Raw genomic sequence first — 22399 nt, forward strand, 5'->3', positions numbered from 1 at the left:
TTAAACATTTATTTTTGCACTGTAGTGACTAAACACTTTTTTAATAACATATCATAAAAATATTAAAGTGGTTCTTAAATTTTTAAGATTATTATAAAATCAGGATCATATATTAAAGGGAGCTCTCATATATGAATTAATGAATAAAAAGTTATTCATTCCATTTTTAGGCTATTGTTATGGTTTTAGAGTCAACCGGAGAAAGTGCATTCAAGATGATTTTGGATTTATTAAAATCTCTTTGGAAGTCTTCTACCATCACTGTAGACCAAATGAAAAGAGTAAGTATAATATTTTGAAAAATTTTTAGGCATATACCTTATATATACTGAATAAAGACTATGAATCATCAATGAAAGTTTCTTTTAGGCACATTTAGTGTTGTTATGCCTATAAAATTTTTTTAAATGGTAGTGTTTGAGGTCTGAAACACTTGGAACATTATTTTGAAAGAAACATTTCAGTGTTTTTTTGCCCGTTTTGAAAAAATGTGACTGTTTTCTCCCCCATGGGTTCAGTTTCTAAAATATGACAATTTCTATTTCATATCTAGAGAAAAACATCAACATTTTTTTTTAAAGAGAAAGAGAGAGAATTTTAATATTTATTTTTTAGTTTTCGGCAGACACAACATCTTTGTTTGTATGTGGTGCTGAGGATCGAACTCGGGCTGCACACATGTCAGGCTTGAGCCACATCCCCAGCCCAAAAAATCATGAACTTTTAACAAATTATACTTTTTTCCTATTTAAAATTGTGTTATTGAAATTTGGTTGATGTTTTTTTATCTGCCTTGAGTTTTTGAAAAGGTAGTAAATATAGATAAATAGACAAGGATTTTATCTGTTTATTTGCAGCTCTTTTGAGAAAAGTTTTAAAGAAAATATTCTGTAAGAAATGTACTTTACTTTTCAAAATTCAAATCTGACTTGTTTTACAGCATAAACATTTGGCCTTAAATATAGATTGATGACATAGTGATGGATTGTTTCATGACATGTATTTTTTATTTGTTCTTAAAAATTACTTACACATGACAGTAGAATGTATTTTGATATATGATACACATGGAATATAACTTTCCATTCTTCTGATTGAACATAATGCAGAATTACATTGGTTGTGTAATCATATATGTATATAGGAAAGTAATGTCCTATTCATTCTACTGTCTTATGACATGTGTTTTATATGGACTAACAATTCTGTACATAATTTCATTGTTTCAGGGTTATGAAAGAATTTATAATGAAATTCCGGACATTAACCTGGATGTCCCACATTCATACTCTGTGCTTGAGAGATTTGTAGAAGAATGTTTTCAGGCAGGAATTATTTCCAAACAACTAAGAGATCTTTGTCCTTCAAGGTACTTTTATTTAAATACTACTATCTCAATATAAAATCCTATATGAGGTGCTTGGGAAGGTTAAGCTAAGAGTTTTCTGTCATTACAGCTCTTTCAGAAAAATAATAGTATCTTCCCTGAAGTGATTGAAGAGCAAGAACCATGTTTTGAGTTTTTAGAGAAACAAGGGTAAAGCTTGTTTTGTCCCCCTGTATGTGTGTATAGGACTACTTCATGAAGCACCAGTGTTTGAAGCAGAATAATTTTGTGGAGCACTTCTGTGTTGTACCAGACTCTTAAGTAGTTAAATGTTATTTCAGAGTAGGTATCATCACCTACAAGAGAGAAAATTGAGGCTTATGGAAGTATACTGTACCTTTTCTAAGGTCACATGACTAGTGTATGGTAGAGGACAAATATGATTTCAGATATTTTCAGGCTCCAAAGATTTAGGCTCTTTTCCATACTGTGTGGCTTCCTTTGCTTTATTATAGGATGAAGAACTGAGGCTAATTGTTAGAAAGTATGTTCGTGGGTATTCATGCATGTGTGCGCGCATGCGCACGCACCTGTGCGTGTGTGTATGTAGGGGTATTTTTCTTTGGAGGTAATTCTAATAAGATGTAACTTGAATTAGGGATTTTTGTTAATGACACTTATGATATAATAGGTACATTTAGTAATAGACTAATTTGCTTGCATTTTACATAATATTTTGTAATTGTTTAATCTGAAAAAATTTCTGAACTTTGAAGTGCATTGTGAAAACTGAATTTCAAAAAGTATTTCCTTTTATGGTCGTTTGCTTTAGAAAATTTAGAAGCCATTACGAGAGAAGGAAAAAAAATGGTGAAAGATTCAGTTCATTTATTTATCCATCTATTTATTTATTTATTTATTTATTTATTTTGGGGGCACTAGGAATTGAACTCTGGGGCACTAGACCACTGAGCCACATCCCCAGCCCTATTTTGTGTTTTATTCAGAGATGGGGTCTGTGTGGCTTAGTGTCTCGCCTTTACTGAGGCTGGCTTTGAACTCAAGATCCTCTTGCCTCAGCCTCCTAAGCCAGTGGAATTATAGGTGTGCACCACTGTGCCCAGCAAAAGATTGAGTTTAATGGCTTTGACAGAAATGTTTAGAAATGTCGACCTTCATTTATGATGGCACCATTCATAAATGTACTGGCATGCCAAATGGCATCAGTAAAATCACTCAACTTTGGCAAGATTTCTTGGTGTTTACTTCTTTATTTCCCTACCTAAATCTCATAGTATATAGTGTAAAGCCTTTATGTTCAATAAAATGTGGCTGGTTTCCACTTAGCCACAATTAAGTGTGAAAAGGGGTCAATACCACTATTTTTTAAGTTTTTCAGCTTCTTTGAAAATGTTGATTTCTGTTATGGCTTTACTCTTGAGGGTCATTTTAGGAGATACCTAAATTTTCAGGGTATTCCCAACAACTTTGACTTTTATCTTCTATCCTTTTGCTTATTTGGGCTAAGTGCACATTTGTAATGGTCTTGCATGTTTATGTGTGTTAGTTGGGATCCGAGAGTAAAGGCTAATTTTTCATGGGATCTCTTTTCCCTTTACTGCTTGAGGTTGCTGGCTAGTTGTTCCTCTTGGACTGTTGCTACTACCTATAGCTGGAGTGTAGTCACATTATAGGGAAGGGCTTCTTGAGTTTGAAATGCCAAGAATCCCAAAACGGGGCATAACCTAGAGTTAACTGGATTGATTGGTTTTTCCACATTCAGGTTATGGGTTTTCTATAGCTGAGAAAAAGTTTAAAAAATTTAAGTTACAATGGATAGTGTGTAAGTTCCATATTTCTAGTATGTGTAATTCTCAGTTACATTATTAGTGTTTCGTATTTGGCTTAGTTTAGCTTTTATAATGTAACAGAAATAAATGTTCTAAATAAAATATTTGTCTTATTTTTCTATTTTAACTTTAAAAATATAACTCCAGTTAGATAATAAAACTTATTTCAATAAATAAGCTTTTAAGGGCTGGGGCTGTAGCTCAGTGGGTAGAGCCATTGCCTCACACGTGTGAGGCACTAGGTTTGATCCTCAGCACCACATAAAAATAAATGAATAAATATATTTAAAAAAATTATAAATAAGCTTTTAAACAAAACTACTCAGGTTTTGCTGTCATTTGCTATTTTATGATAAGATGTGTAGCAGGGAAAAAAAAGTCTTTCAAAACAAGACATGTTGACCTTTTCATTAACAATAAAACCCTTCAAAGTTTCCATTTTTTTCATTAAATATAGTCAGTTTGTCTCTTTCATATTTTTATTTTTCATTACAGGGGCAGAAAGCGTTTTGTAAGCGAAGGAGATGGAGGTCGCCTTAAACCAGAGAGCTACTGAATATAAGAACATATAAGAACTCTTGCAGTCTTAGATGTTATAAAAAAATATGTATCTGAATTGTAAGAGTTATTAGTTTTTTTTTAAGCACTTGTTTTGGGTACAAGGCATTTCTTTACTGAAATTTTATAAACTTACATTTAAGGGGAATTTTTAAAGGAAGTGTTTTCTTTTTCTTTTTTTTTTTTAATTTTTGAGGTGATAAAGGAGGGACAGAAAAATGTCCGCTTACGTGGAATATTCTAATAAGCTACTTTTTGTAAGTGCCATGTTTATGACCTAATCATTCCAAGTTTTGCATTGATGTCTGACTGCCACTCACTCCTTTCTTTCAAAGACAGTGTTTTTTGTAGTAAAATCACTGGTTTATACAAAGCTTTATTTAGGGGGCAAAGTTAAGCTGCTAAAACCCTATGTTGGCTGCTGCTGTTGAAATACTGTGCTTTGGGAGTTAAAAAAAAAAAAAAAGTTATTTGTTTTAAAGAATTTTTAAAAAAATGAGTTAGTCATGAGACTTATTCATCTTTCCAGGGAACATACTGATTGGTCTTAAAGACTAGACAGTTAAGTAAATGGTGGCTGGAACATCTATTTTTCTACAAAACTGGAAAAAACGATCCCGGTTCTACAAGAATGTACAACAAAATAAAACATGTGAAGCAGTGTTGATTCTTTATTGGGAGTAGATTTATTTTTGGTCTTTAAAAAATTTTCTAAATTTCTTATCCCTGAGTTTGATCCTCAGCACAGCAAAACAAAAACATAAAACCCTTTCTAATTTCATGCAGCAAATATCAAACCATACAAGGATGTACATTTGGGCTATGGAATTTAAGCTATATTCTTCACAAACTTTTTAACTTGCAAATATTTAAGTCAAAAGTACAATACTTTTAAGATTATAATGGGGAAAAATGCATGCATAATTTATTGATCTTATCTACAGCTTATTGAAATTTAATGTGTGTATATATATACATATGTGTATATATGTATATATATGTGTGTGTATATATATACACACACACACACATATATATATATAAAATAAATGGTATGCTTACACAAAATTATTCTCCAATGACTGAAAGCTTTACATTTACCGATGGTTTGGGGGAAAAAAAAAACCTAGCTGCCGATAAATAATTATCTAAAGAATGATCATATTTCTGTTTCACAGAGCGTAATTGCTCAACAAGGCCTCAATGTCTACAAATAATTTAAACTGCCTATTGACTGCAGCAAACCAAGGATTTTTTTTAGTAATAATTTACAAAGACTATTCTTAGCAACATATTAACAGTTTTAGGTACAGCTTTTTACCTCATGTCTTTCAAGCCTGTATTACTCAGACTTATATAATCATAAGCAATTTCAGGCTTTTAATTGGGTTTGATAGCTGGACGATAAAGGTAGTAATGTAATTCTTTAGTCCTTAAAATTAGTATAATTAAAAGCCTAGCTGATTATAGAATAGGTGAAGAAACCAGTTTGGTTATGGTAGGATCATTCTGGTCAGGAAAGATAGTATTAAACATGATATGGTACACACAATTGGTTAAAAATTTTTAAATTAGGTAATGTATAAGCCCCAAATAAATACTTTTGAGATTAGAAGGTATCTTCAAATTCCAGTATTTAATAAACATGTAAAGATCTTTTGTATATAAAAGTTAAAAATCAGTCACTTGTGTCAATAATTAAAAAACTGATAGCAGTAGGAATGAAGAACAATTTGCAATTCTAAAAACAAGTAAAAGAAAATTCAAAGTTTTAACTGTGGTCAATAGAAATCACTATTTAAATTCACAAGTTTTATCAATCTTGGGGATTTTATTTTCATTTATATGAACATGAATGTTACCAGTTTTATTAAATACCACTTTCAGCATACAGATACAGAAATATTTTCTAGTTATTAAGTGGTAGGTAAGTAGGCAAGGTAGGGTGGTTCCCTATGATAAGTTTTCATCAATGGGTTATTTGCTGCTGTGTTCTTTTTCTGCCATTTCTTGTTGGTGAATTGTATCTTGTGCTGCTTGCTGCATTTTTTCCAGTTTTTCCAGAGTCAGAGACTTTAAGGGTAAGAGTTTGGGTTTACACAGCACCATTGTGGTTACATCTTCCACAGACAACTGCCCTAAATTTAACAAGAAATAAGAATTAATTTTGAGGAAGATAATCCAGGTGTTAGGTGGTTTGGATTAGCAGCTAGAATAAAGATCTAAAAACCTGTCACTGAAAAACCCCTAATCTTAGACTGTGTTTTGCTTGTAACCAGAAAGATAAGTCTATTCTATAAGTACCATTTCTTAATATTGGCGTGTGAAGGAAGACAAGTTTTGAACTTTGTATGCAAGGTTCTAAGTTACCATAAAACATACCTTTTTGTGTCAGATGTTTAATTTGAAATACAATTTGGGAGAATATACACAATGAACAAAAATGTACCAAAGTATGATATTAATTTAAATATTCAAATTGCTGCATTTTTAACTTCAGCCTTAAACTTTTCTTACTATTGCTTGATTTAGGTTTTTTCCCCCCACTTGCAGACCTTACTTATGTGAATTCCATTAAGTTATTACTTCCACTGAAAAATTTCATATTTCTAAGTATAAGAAGAATCTGCTTCATTTTTTTTTCTTTTACTGGGAAAAGTGAATTCCTGTACAACCTACTCAACAGTAAAGGGGATAGTAAATGAGATATAAAGAACACAATAATTGGTAGGTGTTTAGAATATTAACACTGCTATGTGACAATGACTATCACTTTCTAGGTCTCTATAATAATGACCTAAGTAACTGACGCAGATACCTTGTTTTGGAAGAACTTCCCGGAACATTGACTTCAGTTCGGCCATATTTGAATTGTTGGATACAGTATGTTTTTTTCCTTCAATGAGAAATCAATTATTAATAGTATTCAAAAATATATTCCAGTATATTACTTGAGGCATTTCTATTTTAGTTTAAAGAGTAAAATCACAATTTCTGTAGAATGTGGACTTCCCTATCCTTGCATAATGTCTCTATTTTCTGTGGTTCTTTTCATTCAAACAAGGTTAGTTTACAGAAGCGTCTAGGTCTTGTCAGTTTTTATTAGTCAGTGGTGGTGTTAACTGGAAGGCTGAATATTTGAAATTTTCCCTTGGTAGGGAAATATTGGTAGAGCTTTGTTTTTTAGATTAAGATGATTAATAAACAGCTGAGGAAAAGACATTTACATGCAGCCATCTTGATTTAATGATAGTCTTTCCCTGAATGGAGAAAGATACAAAAAAACATTACTAGTAATGGAAAGATACATGAATCAGGCAGGTAGGTAGGAAAGGAAGTAGTAGGTGAACATTTCCTAACATTCCCACTTTTCCTAGTAGTTAACAGCTGGTTTCTACTTCTAAACCTTCTACAAATGAAAAGCATCCTAAGGATGTTACTGCATATACAGGTACAATCTTTTAAGGGAGCAACACAGTAATTTGGCTTCTAAACAGAAGTGAGTGTGTTCAGTTTACTCTTCTAATATAGGCATACTACATGCACTCAAGGACCAGCCTGAATATAGTTATGAATATCCAGCATACATGCCAAGTGTGGCCAATAACATTTGCTCCAAATGTTACATCCTAGCTTATATTCAAGGTGTTCTGGACAAGTTGTAGAAAGATCCCTTTCCAAATACAGATGCTTTTCCAGACAGTCCCACCCTTTTAGTGATGTTTCACCATACTGATGCAATCTTACCATACATCTTTCATAACATCATCACTACAGGAGAAAGATTTATTATTTATGAAGTGGCGATGCTGGCTTGATGCCTGTCTTTTCCACCCACTGTAACTTATAATCAAGTGAACTGCTTCTGGTCTTTTGTCATTCCTGCTCCACTACTTTGACGTGCCTAATAAAAGCTTCCTACTCTCCATCCTCCAAGTTTCTTCCCATCTCTTGTTCAAATAATTATTCTGAAATGTCTTTAAGTTCCTGAGGAGCCTCTATTTGCTTTCATGAAATTTTTCATCAAACTTTATACTATTGTTGGGGAGAGAAGATGAAGTGGGAAATGGGCCTAAGCCTGGAATAAACCAACTCATTTTATGAGGTAAGTATGCAATTTCCTTAGGATGTACAATTCTATATTAATTTTCTTATTACTTAGGCCTTTCAGTATTACCTAATGGTCACTACCTTTTTTTGTCCATGTTAGGCTGAAAGTTAATAACACTGAAGACTCCTGATCAGCTTTGAATACAGCTATCAAAAACAACACCAAAACTTTTCAGTAAAGATATCACAATGAAAATATTAGGCCCTTATTTAGTACAAATCTGACATGATCTGCCACTAAAAAGGATATATTACAGATATTTATAAAGGTGAAGTAAATACCAGCTAAATGTTTTTATATTTGTCACCAAAATACTAAAATGGTAAAAAAAAAAATACTTAAAATCTTAATTGTTTTATGTAGTGAGCAACTCCAACTCATAATTAAATTACCCTGTTTTCTATGCCTCTTTCACATCTAAAATCTGGCCTGAAGAAAAAACAATGAAACTTGGTGCTCTACCAAACCTCAGTGCTTGGTTTGACTAAGATGCCATTGTTAATGGAAAGGGTGTGGGCCAAAGGACTGGCAGGGAGTGGGTTGGGACTGGTGTGGGGAAGATCCAGTGCCATCACTTGCCTAAGTGGTTTCTACTAGGGATGAATCTTTACCCTAGACCCCCTTAGGCATTGGCAGGAGAGAAGCAGGATGGGAAGGGCTAAAATAAGCAAGATGGTAGTTGGATGGCTAGCTGTACTATTTTGATAATTAACTGCTCTTGGAGTCCAGAATAGGAAAAGGCATTTATTTCCTTCTCCCAGGTGGTCTGCTATTGGCCAAACATAGGTGTTTTCTCTGGTATAGTATGTTTGAAGGAATTGTGGCTGCTCCTCAGAGAGGAGTGGTTATGTGAGATGTATATAAAACCAGGGACACATGATCAAAGAGAAATATCACAGTGATGGCTGAAATTATGTGTATCATACAACTACAATGGTCATTCAATTCAATAAATGAGTGCCTACCATGTGCCAGGCACATGTTTTGTTAATCAGTGAACAAAACAAAAAAGCAAAAGCTTTTGCTCTTTTGGAACTTACAGCTTGGAGTAAGGTAAGAGAAACAAAAGAATACTATGTAACTGTAACTGCTATTGAAAAACAAAATATTTTAAAGGGATTCAGATATAGTGGAGGAGGTTATTTCAATAGGAAAATTAATGGTCTCATTAAGGTGACTCTTAAGCAAAGACTGTTTTTGTGGGTTGGACTATAGGCATGTGTTGTGTTGTGAAACTGCAAAAAGTAAAAAGTCTGACAGTATCCACACATCAAGAGAAAGTATGGGGAGAGAGAATTCTGTAATAGCAATATTTTTAGAGGGATATTTTGTGTATCTACTAAAAGTAAACAAATTTTCTGACCCAAACTTTCTACTCCTAGTAATCAGCCCCCCCCCCAAAAAAAAACAATAACACAAGTGTATAAAGATAATAAGCATGTTCATTAAAGCATTACATTGAATAGCAAAATGTTGAGCAACAGATGAACCTACATGTTCACTATTAGGTCAAAGGTTAAATAAATTATGAAATATCTGTAGAATGGAAAACTATGCCATGGCAAAGTAAAAAATGATGCAGATTGTCAAGGCCCCTTCTAAGAAAAAAAAAACATATTAAATTGCAGAAGTAAAACTGTTCTTACATTAATGCTTACAAAAAAAGCAGGGTTAACTCATCACCTTCTTTCTTTCCTCCCAAACTTTAAAAGTTTGTTATTTCTCCTAGAGATAATAGTTCTGATGGCTCATGCATTGCAAAAGTTATGCCAACCTATCTAGCTAACTAAGCTGGGTGTCTAAAACCTTCAGAAAAACTTGAAGGAAAACCAAATGTTTGTCATGAAATATTTTGCTGTTTTAGGAGATCTGGAAGACATGTCTAAGAAGGATAACTACTTCAAAATCAATCATATACATCTGGAAAGCTTAAAAATTTCCAGTAATTTTTTTTTTTTTTTTTTTTTTGGTATTAGTCTAAATCATGAAAGTATCCTGAACTTTTGAGAAGATACACCAATAGTCCTTTTTTTAAAAGTTTGTTCTTTGTGGTACTGGGGATTGAACTCGGGGACAGTCTATCACTGAGCTATACTTCTAGCCCCCCCACCTTTTTTAAGTTTTTGAGACAGCATCTTGCTAAGTTGCTCAGGATGGCATTGAACTTGCAATCCTCCTGCCTTAGCCTCTGAGTTGCTGGGATTATAGGCATGGGCCACTGTGCCCAACAATGGTCCTCAAATTTTCTATTGCATACTCCTAAAGAAATTTTGAAAAACTATCATTTTAAATATTTCTAAACTGACATAAAATTTTTATCATGAGCTTAAGTAATTATAAGGATATAATTTTTAGCATATTTAAAAACATTGTCAAAAATATTCAACATAATAGCTACCATTAATTTAAAAAATTAAGCTTTTTTAAATCAGAAATTTTATATTATTCTTTTTCTTCCCAGATCTTTTTCCATTTCAACTTTAATGTAATGGTTTCTTGCTTGATATTTTAATTACTCTTCTTTGTTGCAAGAAATGTTTATAAATTTAGAATAGAACCTGGCTCTTCGTTTGTAGTACTAGAGTTATAATGTTCACTTTGGTCTATTTGGCTCCTAATAGATTTTTACCCCCTGGAGCATTTCATCATAGAAAAATTTCTACATAGGATTAGAAAGAAACCTTTCCTTGCTAACATCTTTGATGATTGTGAAAGGGGAGATGAGAAATAAGATTAAGCATGTGGGTTTATGCACAGGCCCATTTTATCAGGGAATTCAGTGTCAGCAAAGACCAAATAAACATGGAAGTTTAGGATCTGGAAATTGATTACCCTTAACCTTGCTTACCTCCATTCCCCTCTTCAGATATCTTGAAGGTTTTGTGAACCCCGCTATAAATATTGCTGATCTATACAATAAATCACCCAAGTTCTTAGAGATGTTAATGGACATTTCTGAGATTTCATAGTTCGTAAATTTGAGAGACTTGGGAAGGGGGAAAAAAATCCTCTTTTTTTTTTTTTTTTTAACAGCAGGACTTTCTAGAAATTATTGTGATTAATCTCCAATTGGAGCACTGAATATCATTTTGTATCATTTCTAAAACTTATTTGATCCTGGAATCTTTTGAAAGTTCTTTTATGGGACCAAAACTCATTAGAACATACTTTGTAATGTCATTTTAAATGTGATATGTCTAATATGATGCAATGGACTAAGCAAATTTAAGAAGAATGCCACTGTTCACAAATAACTAATTTTGAAATTAGTACAGGCCACATTCTGAATATAATTTATTTTAAAGATCAACACAAGACTACTAAGTGAAAAATTTAGACCACCTTGGACAAAACTTGCATTTAAAGGAATCATTTAAATTTCTTAGGAGAAAATCTTTTTTGCATAGTTTTGGGGGATTTGGCAAGAATTACAACTATTCTTGTCTCATATCACAAGGAATTTCTTAAGTGGGGAGTTTTGAGATTCAAGTATATTCAAGTCTTTCGGGCCAAAATGTTAACTAATGCTTATTTTTGAGCTTTATTTCTATATTCATATATTAACATCTCTTATTAATAAAAGGTTAAGAACAAAACTTAAGTATTTATATGGCAATACATTTTATATTGAAATTAAGTCCAGTCAGACTAAGGCATAATCTCTAGGTTTGAGAATCCTAGAACCAGGGCAAGGGAGAAGAAATAGGCACATAAACAGCCATAATGCAATGTTAATATAAAAGTTCTACACTTAGAAATCTATGTAAAAATGCCATGTGAACAAAAATTTGGAGCAACTGTGAAGGGCAGAGATGATTAAGAGAGCAATTTCAGATGCAGGTAACAGATGCTGCAAAGAGACAAAGGAACAACTCAAACCCCAGGGTGTATTATGGAAGTGGAGGGGAGTGATGTTAAAAAAAGTTATTTTCAACCAGTCTGGAAAACCAAATCATAACTGAATTGATTTTAAAGGAAATAAGAAAAGCCACTGAAATATTTTAAAGATAAGAATAGATCCCAGAGTATTACACACAATAGATTATCATTAGGCAACCATCTTCATAAAAACAAAAGTAATCAATAATAATAGGACCTTTCAGGCTGTGAAAATAAAGATTTATAATTTGTTATGATTAAGTTTGCTCTTGTGTCTTGGATTTGAATCTTGTGGACCAATAGGAGAGATGACCTTTAAACAGAATCTTTCATTAAGCTCTTACTTTTACACCCATTACCTATTTGGAAAGAACAGTCTGTAGTCCTTTGTTCAAGAAAGTATGGATCTCTAAAGTGGTCACAAATTGATGAGTTTATGGACTACAATTAATGTTGTACCTTGTATTCTATTTGAAATTGAACAGTGGATAGTAAAGACTGGAAATAATAAAGGATGCTGGTTAGTTGACAAGGGAATTATTCTTTCAGAGTAGAAAAATAATAAATGTAACGTAAGAAAAGGAATTTGGGTCTTTAAGTGCCTATCCAAACAGATTTTTCTCTATCAATAAACACTGTCATTAAAGTACCTACTACAGAGCTAGATAAGGGAGACAGTGAATAAGAACTAGTTCCTCTCCTTGAGGGGTAGGCTAGTTGGGGAAAAATAAACATGAAAAAAAAAATCTGTAGATGAAGACAATATGCTTTAATAAAAGTATGCCCATAATCCGAGATATTCAGAAACCTGAGGCAGAAGGATCTTGAGTTCTACGCCAGTCTGGACAACATAGCAAGACCCCACTCAAAAATACAAAGTCAAACAATAACAGAATACTTAGCCCAGTTTAGGGGACAATAAATGGTCTCTGAAGAATTACTGTGACATTAGAGCTAGTATTAGAGTGAGAGTATACTAGGTAAGAAGGGGATATGTAACAAGGTGAGAGTGTTTTAGGCAAAGTTCTAAGGAAATGTCTATATAGAGTCCAGTGTGCATATAGTGAGCATCAGGTACTGTGATGGGCTAAATGGAGGCCTTTAACACTATGCCTTTGAATTTGGACTTTATATCCTATAGATGGAGAGAGCTAATTGGATTGCTCTAAGTGGTCTGTGACATGATTCACTTTTGGGAGACATATTCTAGACAAAATAAATGAAAACTCACAAGAGACAGTAGAGGCAAGGAGATCAGTAAGGAAGCTGTTTTCCTATTTAGATAAGATGATGAATTTTTGAGCTAAATCTGATAACATTAAAAAGAGATATATCAAGAACCATGTAATGTTTTGAACAACCAACAATAAAAAATTAAAAAAAAAATATCCAATATCGGGCTCCACACCCAGAGTTTCCAATTTGCCTGTCTAATAAGTTCCCAAATAAAGCCAATGGTTCTGGTTTGGGGGGGAAAAAAAAAAAAAAGAGAAGATGGAAGAAAGGTACAAGCTGAGATTCAAATGTCCTCCACTTTGCCACCCACCAACCCCTTCTTTCCCTTTTGGGTGATAAGGAAATGATCAAGGATGACTGAGATGAGCTAGTGGACAGCGCAGATATTAATTCGAGTTGAGAATACAGGGGAGAAGATGAATACCATGAATTAAGTTCAGACTCACCAAGTGTGGAAGTCTAATTTGAAGGTAAAAATTTGAGGTTCAGAATCAATGACACAGTAGTCAGCTATACAAGTAGACTTAATCACCCAAGAATGGAAAAAGATGGTGGGTTTAGTGGAAAAGAGAGACAAGAATATAGTGTAGCAGTTGAGAAAAGTATCCAAAGTCAGATTAGTCAGTTAACTTTATGTCTCAATGTTATTTGTAAAATAAAAGCTTGTAATGGCATCAACTTGAGAAAGTTAGTGTACTGAAGATATAATTCATATAAAGCCATTACATTAGTCTGTGGCATTTGATGGGAGCTCAATGAATGCCAGCAATTCTTACTGTATTTGTATCACTACAATGTTGTCATAAGATTAGATTCTCAGAAAAAAATATCTATTAACATGTATAAGTTATGGAGGCTTATCACTAAAATAGAATAAAGAAAAATCTTCAGGTAAGCAGGAGCACTTTAGAATTTTCTACCCATTCTCTCTACAGGCATATTGTCCTAAAACGTATTCACCATTTACCTTAGGTTTTTCCCTTCAGTCTTGCTTAGTGTCTCTTAAATTTTAGTTTCCTTAAGAATAGCCATAATGGCACAGTGTTTGTGAAAGTCATGTACTTAACCCTGTAGGACATTTTAAGGGACATTCTATAGTAATCTTAGAATAGCTCTCATTGCCTAAAAGGTGGTTTTAGAATTGAATAACCCATGCTCCCACCTGCCTCTCAGAGTATCCCTCCTTATATATACATAAATTATTACATTTAACAGATTAAGGCCTAAGAAAAATTATCTTGTCCAATATCACATACTTGGCAAGTAGAGAAACGGACTTTGAACGTGTATCTGCCTTACTCCAAAGTTTAATTCCTTTTCAGTTCTTTCTATATTGGATCTGGAAGAATGATCTAGAGACCCCAAGTACTTTAGTGTGGAGACCCACCAAAGGAAAACCAACATTTAAGAAGTTAAAAAGATAACAGGAGAGTAGATGATGAATAGAAACAAATGAATTTTGAAGTAACATATCTTCTGGAATGGACAATTATAAAGCTATTAATGACCTTTACAAAGGAGGATGAAAATAAACTATGTGTGTCAAATAGTAAATCTTAGGAATGATGTAGATTAAAAAAAATAAGTGCAGCATATTGACTAAAAGAACTTTGTTTTTCCTTTGTGAGTGCAACAACCAGACCAATGTATATGTCTAATAAACTGTTCTTTTTCTTTCCCTCTTCTTATTTTGTGGATTTTGCATTCCAGTTGTCATGTTTGATATCACCCTGAAAGCAATCTCTTAGGAGCAAAAACTGCTTTTTGACTATGGATGTTGTTTATAGCATTAAGTTTCTTTTTTTGTAGGGGTGGTGGTGGTGGTGGCAGTGCTAGGAATCAAACCCAGGGCCTCATGCACGGTAAGTGAGTGCTCTTATCACTGAGTAAATGTCCTTATCCCTAAATATTACTTTTAAAAGAATATACAATTGGAACTTTCAAATCTCAATTTTTATTTTAATATGCAGCACTTTAAAAGCTTATGTTTTGTGTTTCTCTTCATCATGTTCTATCAGATTACATGAGAGCTTGTGTCATAGCTCACATGAGAGTGTACTGATTAGACCAAGATCATATGTTAAATAGCTGAATAGGACTATCAGCTTTAGATTACACCCTGTTTTTTCATCTAACCATCCGGAAAATGTAGGCTGTAGTCATACAAGGGGAAAAAAGAAGGGAATAAGATTACTAAAATCCAAACTCCATTCCTGGTTAACTCAAAGTACACATATATGGAACAGAAACATTAAAACAAAAACACTGTGGATGGCAAAGACAAGTCTTGGTTTCTAAAAATGTTAAGGACAGGATGTGGATCTGTTTTTAAAAGTATCCTCATAGGTCACACTAGGTCTCCATACTCCACTTGATTTTTATTAGGAGCCCCATGGTGAATAATGGGTTATCATCCTTAATTCTAACCTGTTATTAGGTCTTCACTGTCATCCCTCCCCCACTATTTTATCTTAACTCATTAGCTTATCTTAATTGTATAAAATCCTATTTTTTCAAGTCTGAGATGAAATGCTTCAGAATATTCCAGGGTTCCAAGTGTTTAAAATAAGTTATGAGAATAAAATCCAATGTATGACTTAAAGGCTTCCACCAGAGTGTCCCCACCCCCATCAATCTATTCTATATTTATTCTTTAAATGGGGTACACACTGATAACTAGCTGTGTGACATTGAATACATTTCTTAACTAATCAGAAGCTTGGTTTCCTCATAACAAGGTTCAAGCAAAAAGTGGATATAAAAGTACCTAGAAATACAGTATGACATTTACTATTCCAGGTCTAATTTTCATATAATAAAGGACTTGTTCTAGATTACTACTAAGGTACCTTCTTCTTTTTTTTTTTAGTTGTAGATGGACATGATACATTTTTATCTATCTATTTATTTTTATATGGTACTGAGGATTGAACCCAGTGCTTCACATGTGCTAGTAGGGCACTCTACCACTGAGCCACAAACCCAGCCTCCTAATTTAGGTACATTCTGACTCTAGAAATATTTATAAAACACCATGTTACATATAAAACAGCATGATCTATTTAAAGGTATTTTCCCTCTAAAAACCTGTTTTACTTATTTAAATTTAAAGCAGCATGGGCTGCCAAATTTTAAGCATTTTTGAAAATATGATAAGTAAACCTATTTTATAATTCAATGCTGAAAAAATGTGAAGTCTTTTAAGTGGTTAGTAAATAATAAAAATATATGAAATTGTAATCAAGGGAATAGAAGCTTGCTGTTCAATACTTTGAATTTATCTTGAATTTTTGATGGAGATAAGTGATTTGTTGCTTAGGGATTTAATGGCACCTGAAATATGGAGGAGAAAAAGAAAGATTCTCAAAAGCATTCTGAGATTCTCAGAGCAAAATCAAGTTTTCATGTAAGAAACTCTAATGTCATAAGCTGGTGACCTATGGTCATATCCAGTTAAATGATTTGCTGCCTTGTTAGAAGTTTTAAAACTATTTGAACCATATGCAGATTTCATATAAAATCCAAATTTTAGCTCTACCTGACAAATCTGGCAATACCAAGCTCACATTCCTGCATAGCAAAACTGTGCTAGGGCTAGAAAGTGATATCCCAGTTCCGTAAGCATGTGCTCTCAAATTCGTAGGTCCTTACTACTGCTCCTCCCCTCCCTTTTTTTAAACCTTACCTGCCTAGACATTAAAGTTATGTGACTTTCCAACTACAGTAAAATATAGAGCCACTGCAATATATTATATCCCAAACTATTTTATTTTTAAATTTTTAGTGGGCACTGATTATCTTTTTTTTTTTTTTTTTTTGAGGTGTTGGGGGGTGTTTAGCTACAGTTGTTCAGGTTGGTACTGAAATCCTTCCTCATTTCAAGCAAATCTCCTCACTTAGCCTTCCAAGTAGCTGGGATTACAGGTACAAACCACTGTGCCTGGCTTAGTGGGCACTGAGAAACAAAAATACTCTGGGATCTAAAGGAGGTACCAGGAGCAATACTATTTATATAAAGCACATTAAGGGAATTTTTCTCTTGTGAATATTTATTGTTAGTTCCTTTGAAGAAAATTCAGTCTGCTTAGTGCACGTTGTAAATGGGCAAAGCAGGAATGGTAGGAATAATAACAACAAAACTTTTGTCAGAGTCAGACTTTGGGACAGGAGTCCCCTGTGTTTCTCCTTTGCTAGTAAAGCAATAAAACTTCTTTTTCCTTTTCCTCAAAACCATGCACTCATTATTTAAATTAGCATTGGGGACAGGGACCGAACTTTCGGTTACAAATATTGGCGAACCAGATGGGACCCCAGAGCAGCCCCTGCTCAGCTTTCTTAGGCAGGCCTGGCACTCCAAGCAACTATAGTTCCATGCCAAGGATGTAAGGTGAACTTTTTGAGAGCTGACTACTGTAAAGTTAAGAAATGGGTGAATATGCCTGGGGTTGAACTGAACCAGAAAAGCTCTTCCTGTAAGTAGAGGGAGGGACTGAGGGACACTCAGCAGCTGCCGAAGCCCCTTCTGCTTAGAGGAACTCCCGCCTTCCTTCCCTGCACTGTAAGGATTGCTCCACCTCATTCTACTTTGAGGAAAAAGGAAACTGAATACAGTAAAGTCATGACATGTTGGCCATTTGATAAGCTCCCGCGGTGTGCACACAGAGACCCTTGATTCTACACTTCTGGTTCCCCTTTGTGGGAGCATCTGGTCCCCTTGTGGGGACATCTGTGGCATCACTGGTGTAGAAGTCATGGTTAAGTGGGAGTTGGGAACTTAAGGAGATTTTTTTTCCCCTATCTGGTCTGTTTTAAAGGTTCCCATCTGTCGGCCATGGTTTGGGGATCCTCTCTATCATTATGTTTTTTGTTTGTTTGTTTGTTTGTATCTTTTTCTGGCCCTTTAAGACAGTGTGTTGATCCTATAGATTGTTTCTTCAGAACGATCTTGGTTTAATGGGCCACCTATAGATGTAAATGTGTCTAAGAAAAAGATGATGTTTTACTGTTTTTTTTTTTTTTAAAAAAAACAACCCAACCAAAAAAACTCTTTTGTCTTATCCAAGACTTAAGGTTGACCGACAAATGAATTTTCAAAAGCATAGCAGATTTTTGGATATAAATTGAGAAAAAGGTGAAAGGGGGAGCCCAGAAAGAACATGTTTTTCAGCAAAGTAGTAACACTCCCTCAAGCAACTGCCCACATGCTAGCAGAGTGCTTAATGGATTGATAATGTTCATCTGGAGATGCCAAGTAACATCATATGTCATAGAGTTGGAGTCCATAGTATTTTCTTTTCTATCTGGAATCTGCTGGTAGAAAATGTTATAACATGGTAATTTGGTTAATTAATTCAGACTCAAGCGAATAAAATGTGTCAGGTCTAGTGTCTGAAATATGTCTAGGCCTCAGAATGGGAACTGGTGTGGGAGAATTTGAATGATGCTTTTGGCTCTGGTATACTCCAGTAGCAGACAGTACTATAAAGTTAGTAGAAAATGACATATCCTACTTAATACAAAATGCCTTTTTCTAATGACCTCTCCTAGGCTTCAAAATTCAGTACTAGACAGAAGTCTTAAGAATACTGGCAATTAGTCTTTAGAAAAAGTATTTGCTTAGTACTTGAAATAGTTAGCTATTTCAATAGTATGCAAGCAAAGAGAATTGTACACACGTATTCTCAAAACCTGCTCCTCAAATCATCTGCATCAAAATCCCTTGGACTATTATTAAAAATATAGATTTTTCTCAAGCTCTCCAGAAATCAGAATTACTGAATCAGAATCTTTGATTTTTAATTAGATTCTTCATAATTAAACTTGGAGAACTATCTTAGATTTAGTAATATACTCAGTAAATATTTAATGCCTACTATATGCCCATATTGGACTACTTTAGAAGTTACTAATAACTATCATACTCTGACCACATTCCATGTGCTATAAACCAAGCTAATGCATTTTACATGTTTGAATTAACTCTGTTCAACAATATAAGAGATTTTAAGGCTCTATTTTATAGATAATAAAGAGAATGAATAAACTGTTCAGGGTCACCCAGCCAGTGAATATAATCCTGTTCCTGAAACCCAGATCTGATTCTAAATTGTCTCTATAGTTTGATATATTATTTTCTGTTTCTTGAATCCAGAGTCAGCTAAAATTTTATTATATAACTGGGCATGATGGCATGTGCCTGTAATCCCAGCTACTTGGGAAGCTGAGGCAGAAGGACTGCTTTAGCCCTGGAGTTTAAGATCAGCCAAGGCAAAACAGTACTGTCTCAAAAACAAAACAAAAATTTTTTCATAGTCCCATATGAACAAATTTCCTTCTACCTAAGAAAGCAACTGATCAAGTGCATTATTTTAAATTTCAATATGATGGGTAAAAACATTCAATATTAATCTAAGAGATTTCAATATGATGGGTAAAAACATTCAATATTAATCTAAAAGATTTTGCCCTCTCAGACTATTTTCTTGGGCTTTAGTGCACTTTCCTCCTTTCACTCATCTTTCAAGATGAAATACAAGTCTAGGGTAGACTTGTATTCAGAAAAGAAACCTGACAGTCATGGGAGTTCTCTTCTTATGATTATGAAGTAAATTCCACTAATAACACACTCTCCATTGGTTAGAATGTTCCTAATGAACCAAGTGTTAAGTATAATCTTGATGTTGCAATTTTTAATAGGCTCTGCTTAATGGTACCAAAAGCTATCACAAAAAACACTAGGACCAATTAAAACTTGCAAGAGAATTTTTCAGGAGGAAAAATAATATTGCCTAAATTGGATCATGGCCAGATGGGCAACAGTTGCTTTGGTATCTGCATTGATAACATCAAGATTCATCTGTATTTGAATTACAGGGCCCACACATCTTTCAACAGCAGTCTGTCAGAAGTTGAAACTCATGAAACTATGCTGACATCAGTACACTTTGCTGCAGATTACAATACATCAGCTCCAAGTAGAGGCAAAGTAGCAGCAACTTTTATTAAATGTAGGCAGTCTAGGTTGCCAGCTGAAATCACTAACTTATTCATACACAGGAGGATTAAATGCCAAATTCTTTATGTGCTAAGTAGGATGGATTTAACAGCAACTAACGACAATGGTATATGTAGTACAGCTGAGAAAGTTTAATCATGATTGGAAAAATATGAATACTGTCTGGTATTCCTGCAAAAAATGTTAAACTTAAGCCTCTGGGTTAATTTTGTTATTAAGAAATAACAAAAAAAGAGACGTCTTTAAAAACAAACAAACAAAACCCAACAAACCACTTTGGCTCAAACACTTAAAAATATTATTATTCTCAGGGAGAAGAAGCATGGGGGTCAGTTCTAAATTGAGGGATGAAATAAATATGTCAAAATATTAATTACTGAATAAGTGAAGGGAATACGAATGTTTATTATACATTCTTTTAGTTTTTAAATGTATGCACTTTTTTATGATAAAACATTTGGGAAAAAATCATACTGATAAGACCTCAAAGGGGAAACCAAAGTGTAAGTTAAATAACAGGGACTACGCAGAATTTGTAATAAATAAAGAAAACAGAAAGCTTGGTTAGCAGTGTCTTGGGCATTTTGGAGACACCCAACATATCCAATCATTTTCTAAGTATCAAAGTAGTATATGCTGGGTGAAATAATAGGCTGATGAATCTGACAAAACCATTCTATTTAGGTAACACATGGTAGTGAAGTTAAAAACAGTGATCGGCATAAAGATGTACAAAAAGTGCTTAGATAAGTTCAAAGAAAATTACTTCCTGTTGGGAAGAATCTGGAAACACATCTCTAAGGATAATAGAATCATGGATGCTCAATCCAAAAGGTCATTGCTACAACAATAATTAACCTCAAAAGAAACATGATTAGTTCATTGTGGCTGAAGCATGAGTACCAAGGAGGGAGAAATGAGGTAAAAGAGGGCAGATTTGCACTCGTTGTGGACTAGCTAGATACAATCAATTTTCAATTTACCTGAAAGTTCTGGTCGTTTTCTTGCTGTTACAGCATTCAATCTGGTAATATCAAGATGTCGGAGTTCTTGACTGAAGCCTACGGAAGGAACTACAAAATATAATGTCAAGATTAGCCTTGTAAAAGTCATAGGATAATTTTACGAATATTCACGAGCATTAAGTTGTTTAACATATAGTAAACTCACAGGATTAGGGCAGCATATCTTTATCCAGAACTTCAGTTAAAGCTTACAAAGAAACAAGAAACAAGAAAAAGAAAGTAAAATTAGAAGGGGACAAGGGACGAGGAAATAAGACTTAGAAGTCTTGCCGTGGTGCTGGGGAAATCATCTTTTTTACAGCTGGGAGTGGAAAATGACTTCCTCAGCTCCCGAATTCTCCATTCTCCAAAGATGAGGGAATGGAATTACCATACTTAATAGAAAAGAGGGGGCGTGGTCAGGAGTTCCAATTTGTTCCAGCCGTCCCCACACCCCAGCTCCGCTGTACAGTCCGCGCTCTAACCCGGTTGGGGCCCTCCGGCCGGGCAACTTGAGCTAGGATTAGGCGATCTGTCGAGCGGTCGGGCCCCAAAGGGAACCTCAGAGGGGCGGAGGGAGGGCGGACTGCCGAGCCAGCCGGAAAGAAAACCTTCTTCCAGCGGAAGTGGCCCCGACACCCGCTTACCTTCTCAGTGTTCCAATGTCCCAGGGACCGTCGACCTCAGCCATCCCTGTGGGTGGGGCCCGGGGACTCTCACCTCGCCTTGCAATTCCTGCCAAGAATAGGCACTCCTCGCGGCGTTGGGCGGTGGAAACTATTCCCACCCCTCTGCGATGACTCTACTGGGAAGTGCTAAATGCAACTTCCGGACAGGAGAGGGATTTTCGGAGCCCCAAACTGTTGTCCACCTAGGTAAGTGACCGGACGTCTCAGCAAAATAAGGGCAAGGAAACTAAACGCAATCTTGAGTATAAATTTACTTGTCTAACATTGTCTGGTCACCTAGGGTCCGTCTTTGGGCCTACTTACAGAAGCATCCCTTCCCAGACCGTTCAGCTGTTGCCCGGGGTAACGGTGACATTAGGCGAAGGAAAAATCTACGTCATGTTGGAGACCGGAAGCCAGGAAACTTCTGCTGCCATTGTCAACTATGGCTACCTTAGCTTCAACAGTAACTTCCGGTTAGGAGTCGTCTTTCTACCCTGCCGGAGGCTTACTCAGTGGCTCGACTAGCCAGCGGCGCCCAGTGGGCGGGAGACGGCGTATAGCTGTGGAGCAAAGGAAAAGGGCGGAGAGAGGGAAGCTGGCGCCAATGCCTCACTCTCATTGGGGAGTTGCAACGGTCCTGGCTCCGCCTATTTTTCTTCCCTAGCGAGTGACGGGCCCGCGCCGGAGGGGTGGGGCGGGGCGGACGGAGCAAGAGTGTGTGGAGGGGCGGGGCGAGTGGGGGAGGGGC

At 35.0% G+C, this 22399-nt stretch overlaps 3 protein-coding genes across 3 annotated transcripts in view; 2 read left to right on the forward strand and 1 right to left on the reverse strand.

The window, feature by feature from the left end:
* Pdcd4 (programmed cell death 4) overlaps nucleotides 1–4409 on the forward strand; it is a 25697-nt gene extending 21288 nt beyond the window's left edge. Inside the window, exons 10-12 of the mRNA XM_046450326.2 lie at nucleotides 171–281; nucleotides 1230–1369; nucleotides 3673–4409. Coding sequence (XP_046306282.1) covers nucleotides 171–281; nucleotides 1230–1369; nucleotides 3673–3733 — 312 coding nt within the window. The 3' untranslated portion in view covers nucleotides 3734–4409. The remainder of the gene's footprint in view (nucleotides 1–170; nucleotides 282–1229; nucleotides 1370–3672) is intronic.
* On the reverse strand, nucleotides 4389–22132 carry Bbip1 (BBSome interacting protein 1). The gene is given in 5 exon segments (XM_046450327.2): nucleotides 4389–5725; nucleotides 5728–5873; nucleotides 6554–6631; nucleotides 20960–21049; nucleotides 21973–22132. Coding segments are annotated over 5 exon segments (387 nt in total). The 5' UTR covers nucleotides 22025–22132; the 3' UTR covers nucleotides 4389–5704.
* Shoc2 (SHOC2 leucine rich repeat scaffold protein) overlaps nucleotides 21618–22399 on the forward strand; it is a 94415-nt gene continuing 93633 nt past the window's right edge. Inside the window, exon 1 of the mRNA XM_046450323.2 lies at nucleotides 21618–21855. The gene's annotated coding sequence lies outside the window, so the exon portion shown is untranslated. The remainder of the gene's footprint in view (nucleotides 21856–22399) is intronic.

This window comes from Marmota monax, unplaced genomic scaffold (assembly GCF_021218885.2).
Source record: "Marmota monax isolate L192 unplaced genomic scaffold, Marmota_monax_Labrador192_F-V1.1 WCK01_AAM20220418_F8-fsc00004, whole genome shotgun sequence".
NCBI classification, from domain to species: Eukaryota; Metazoa; Chordata; class Mammalia; order Rodentia; family Sciuridae; genus Marmota; species Marmota monax.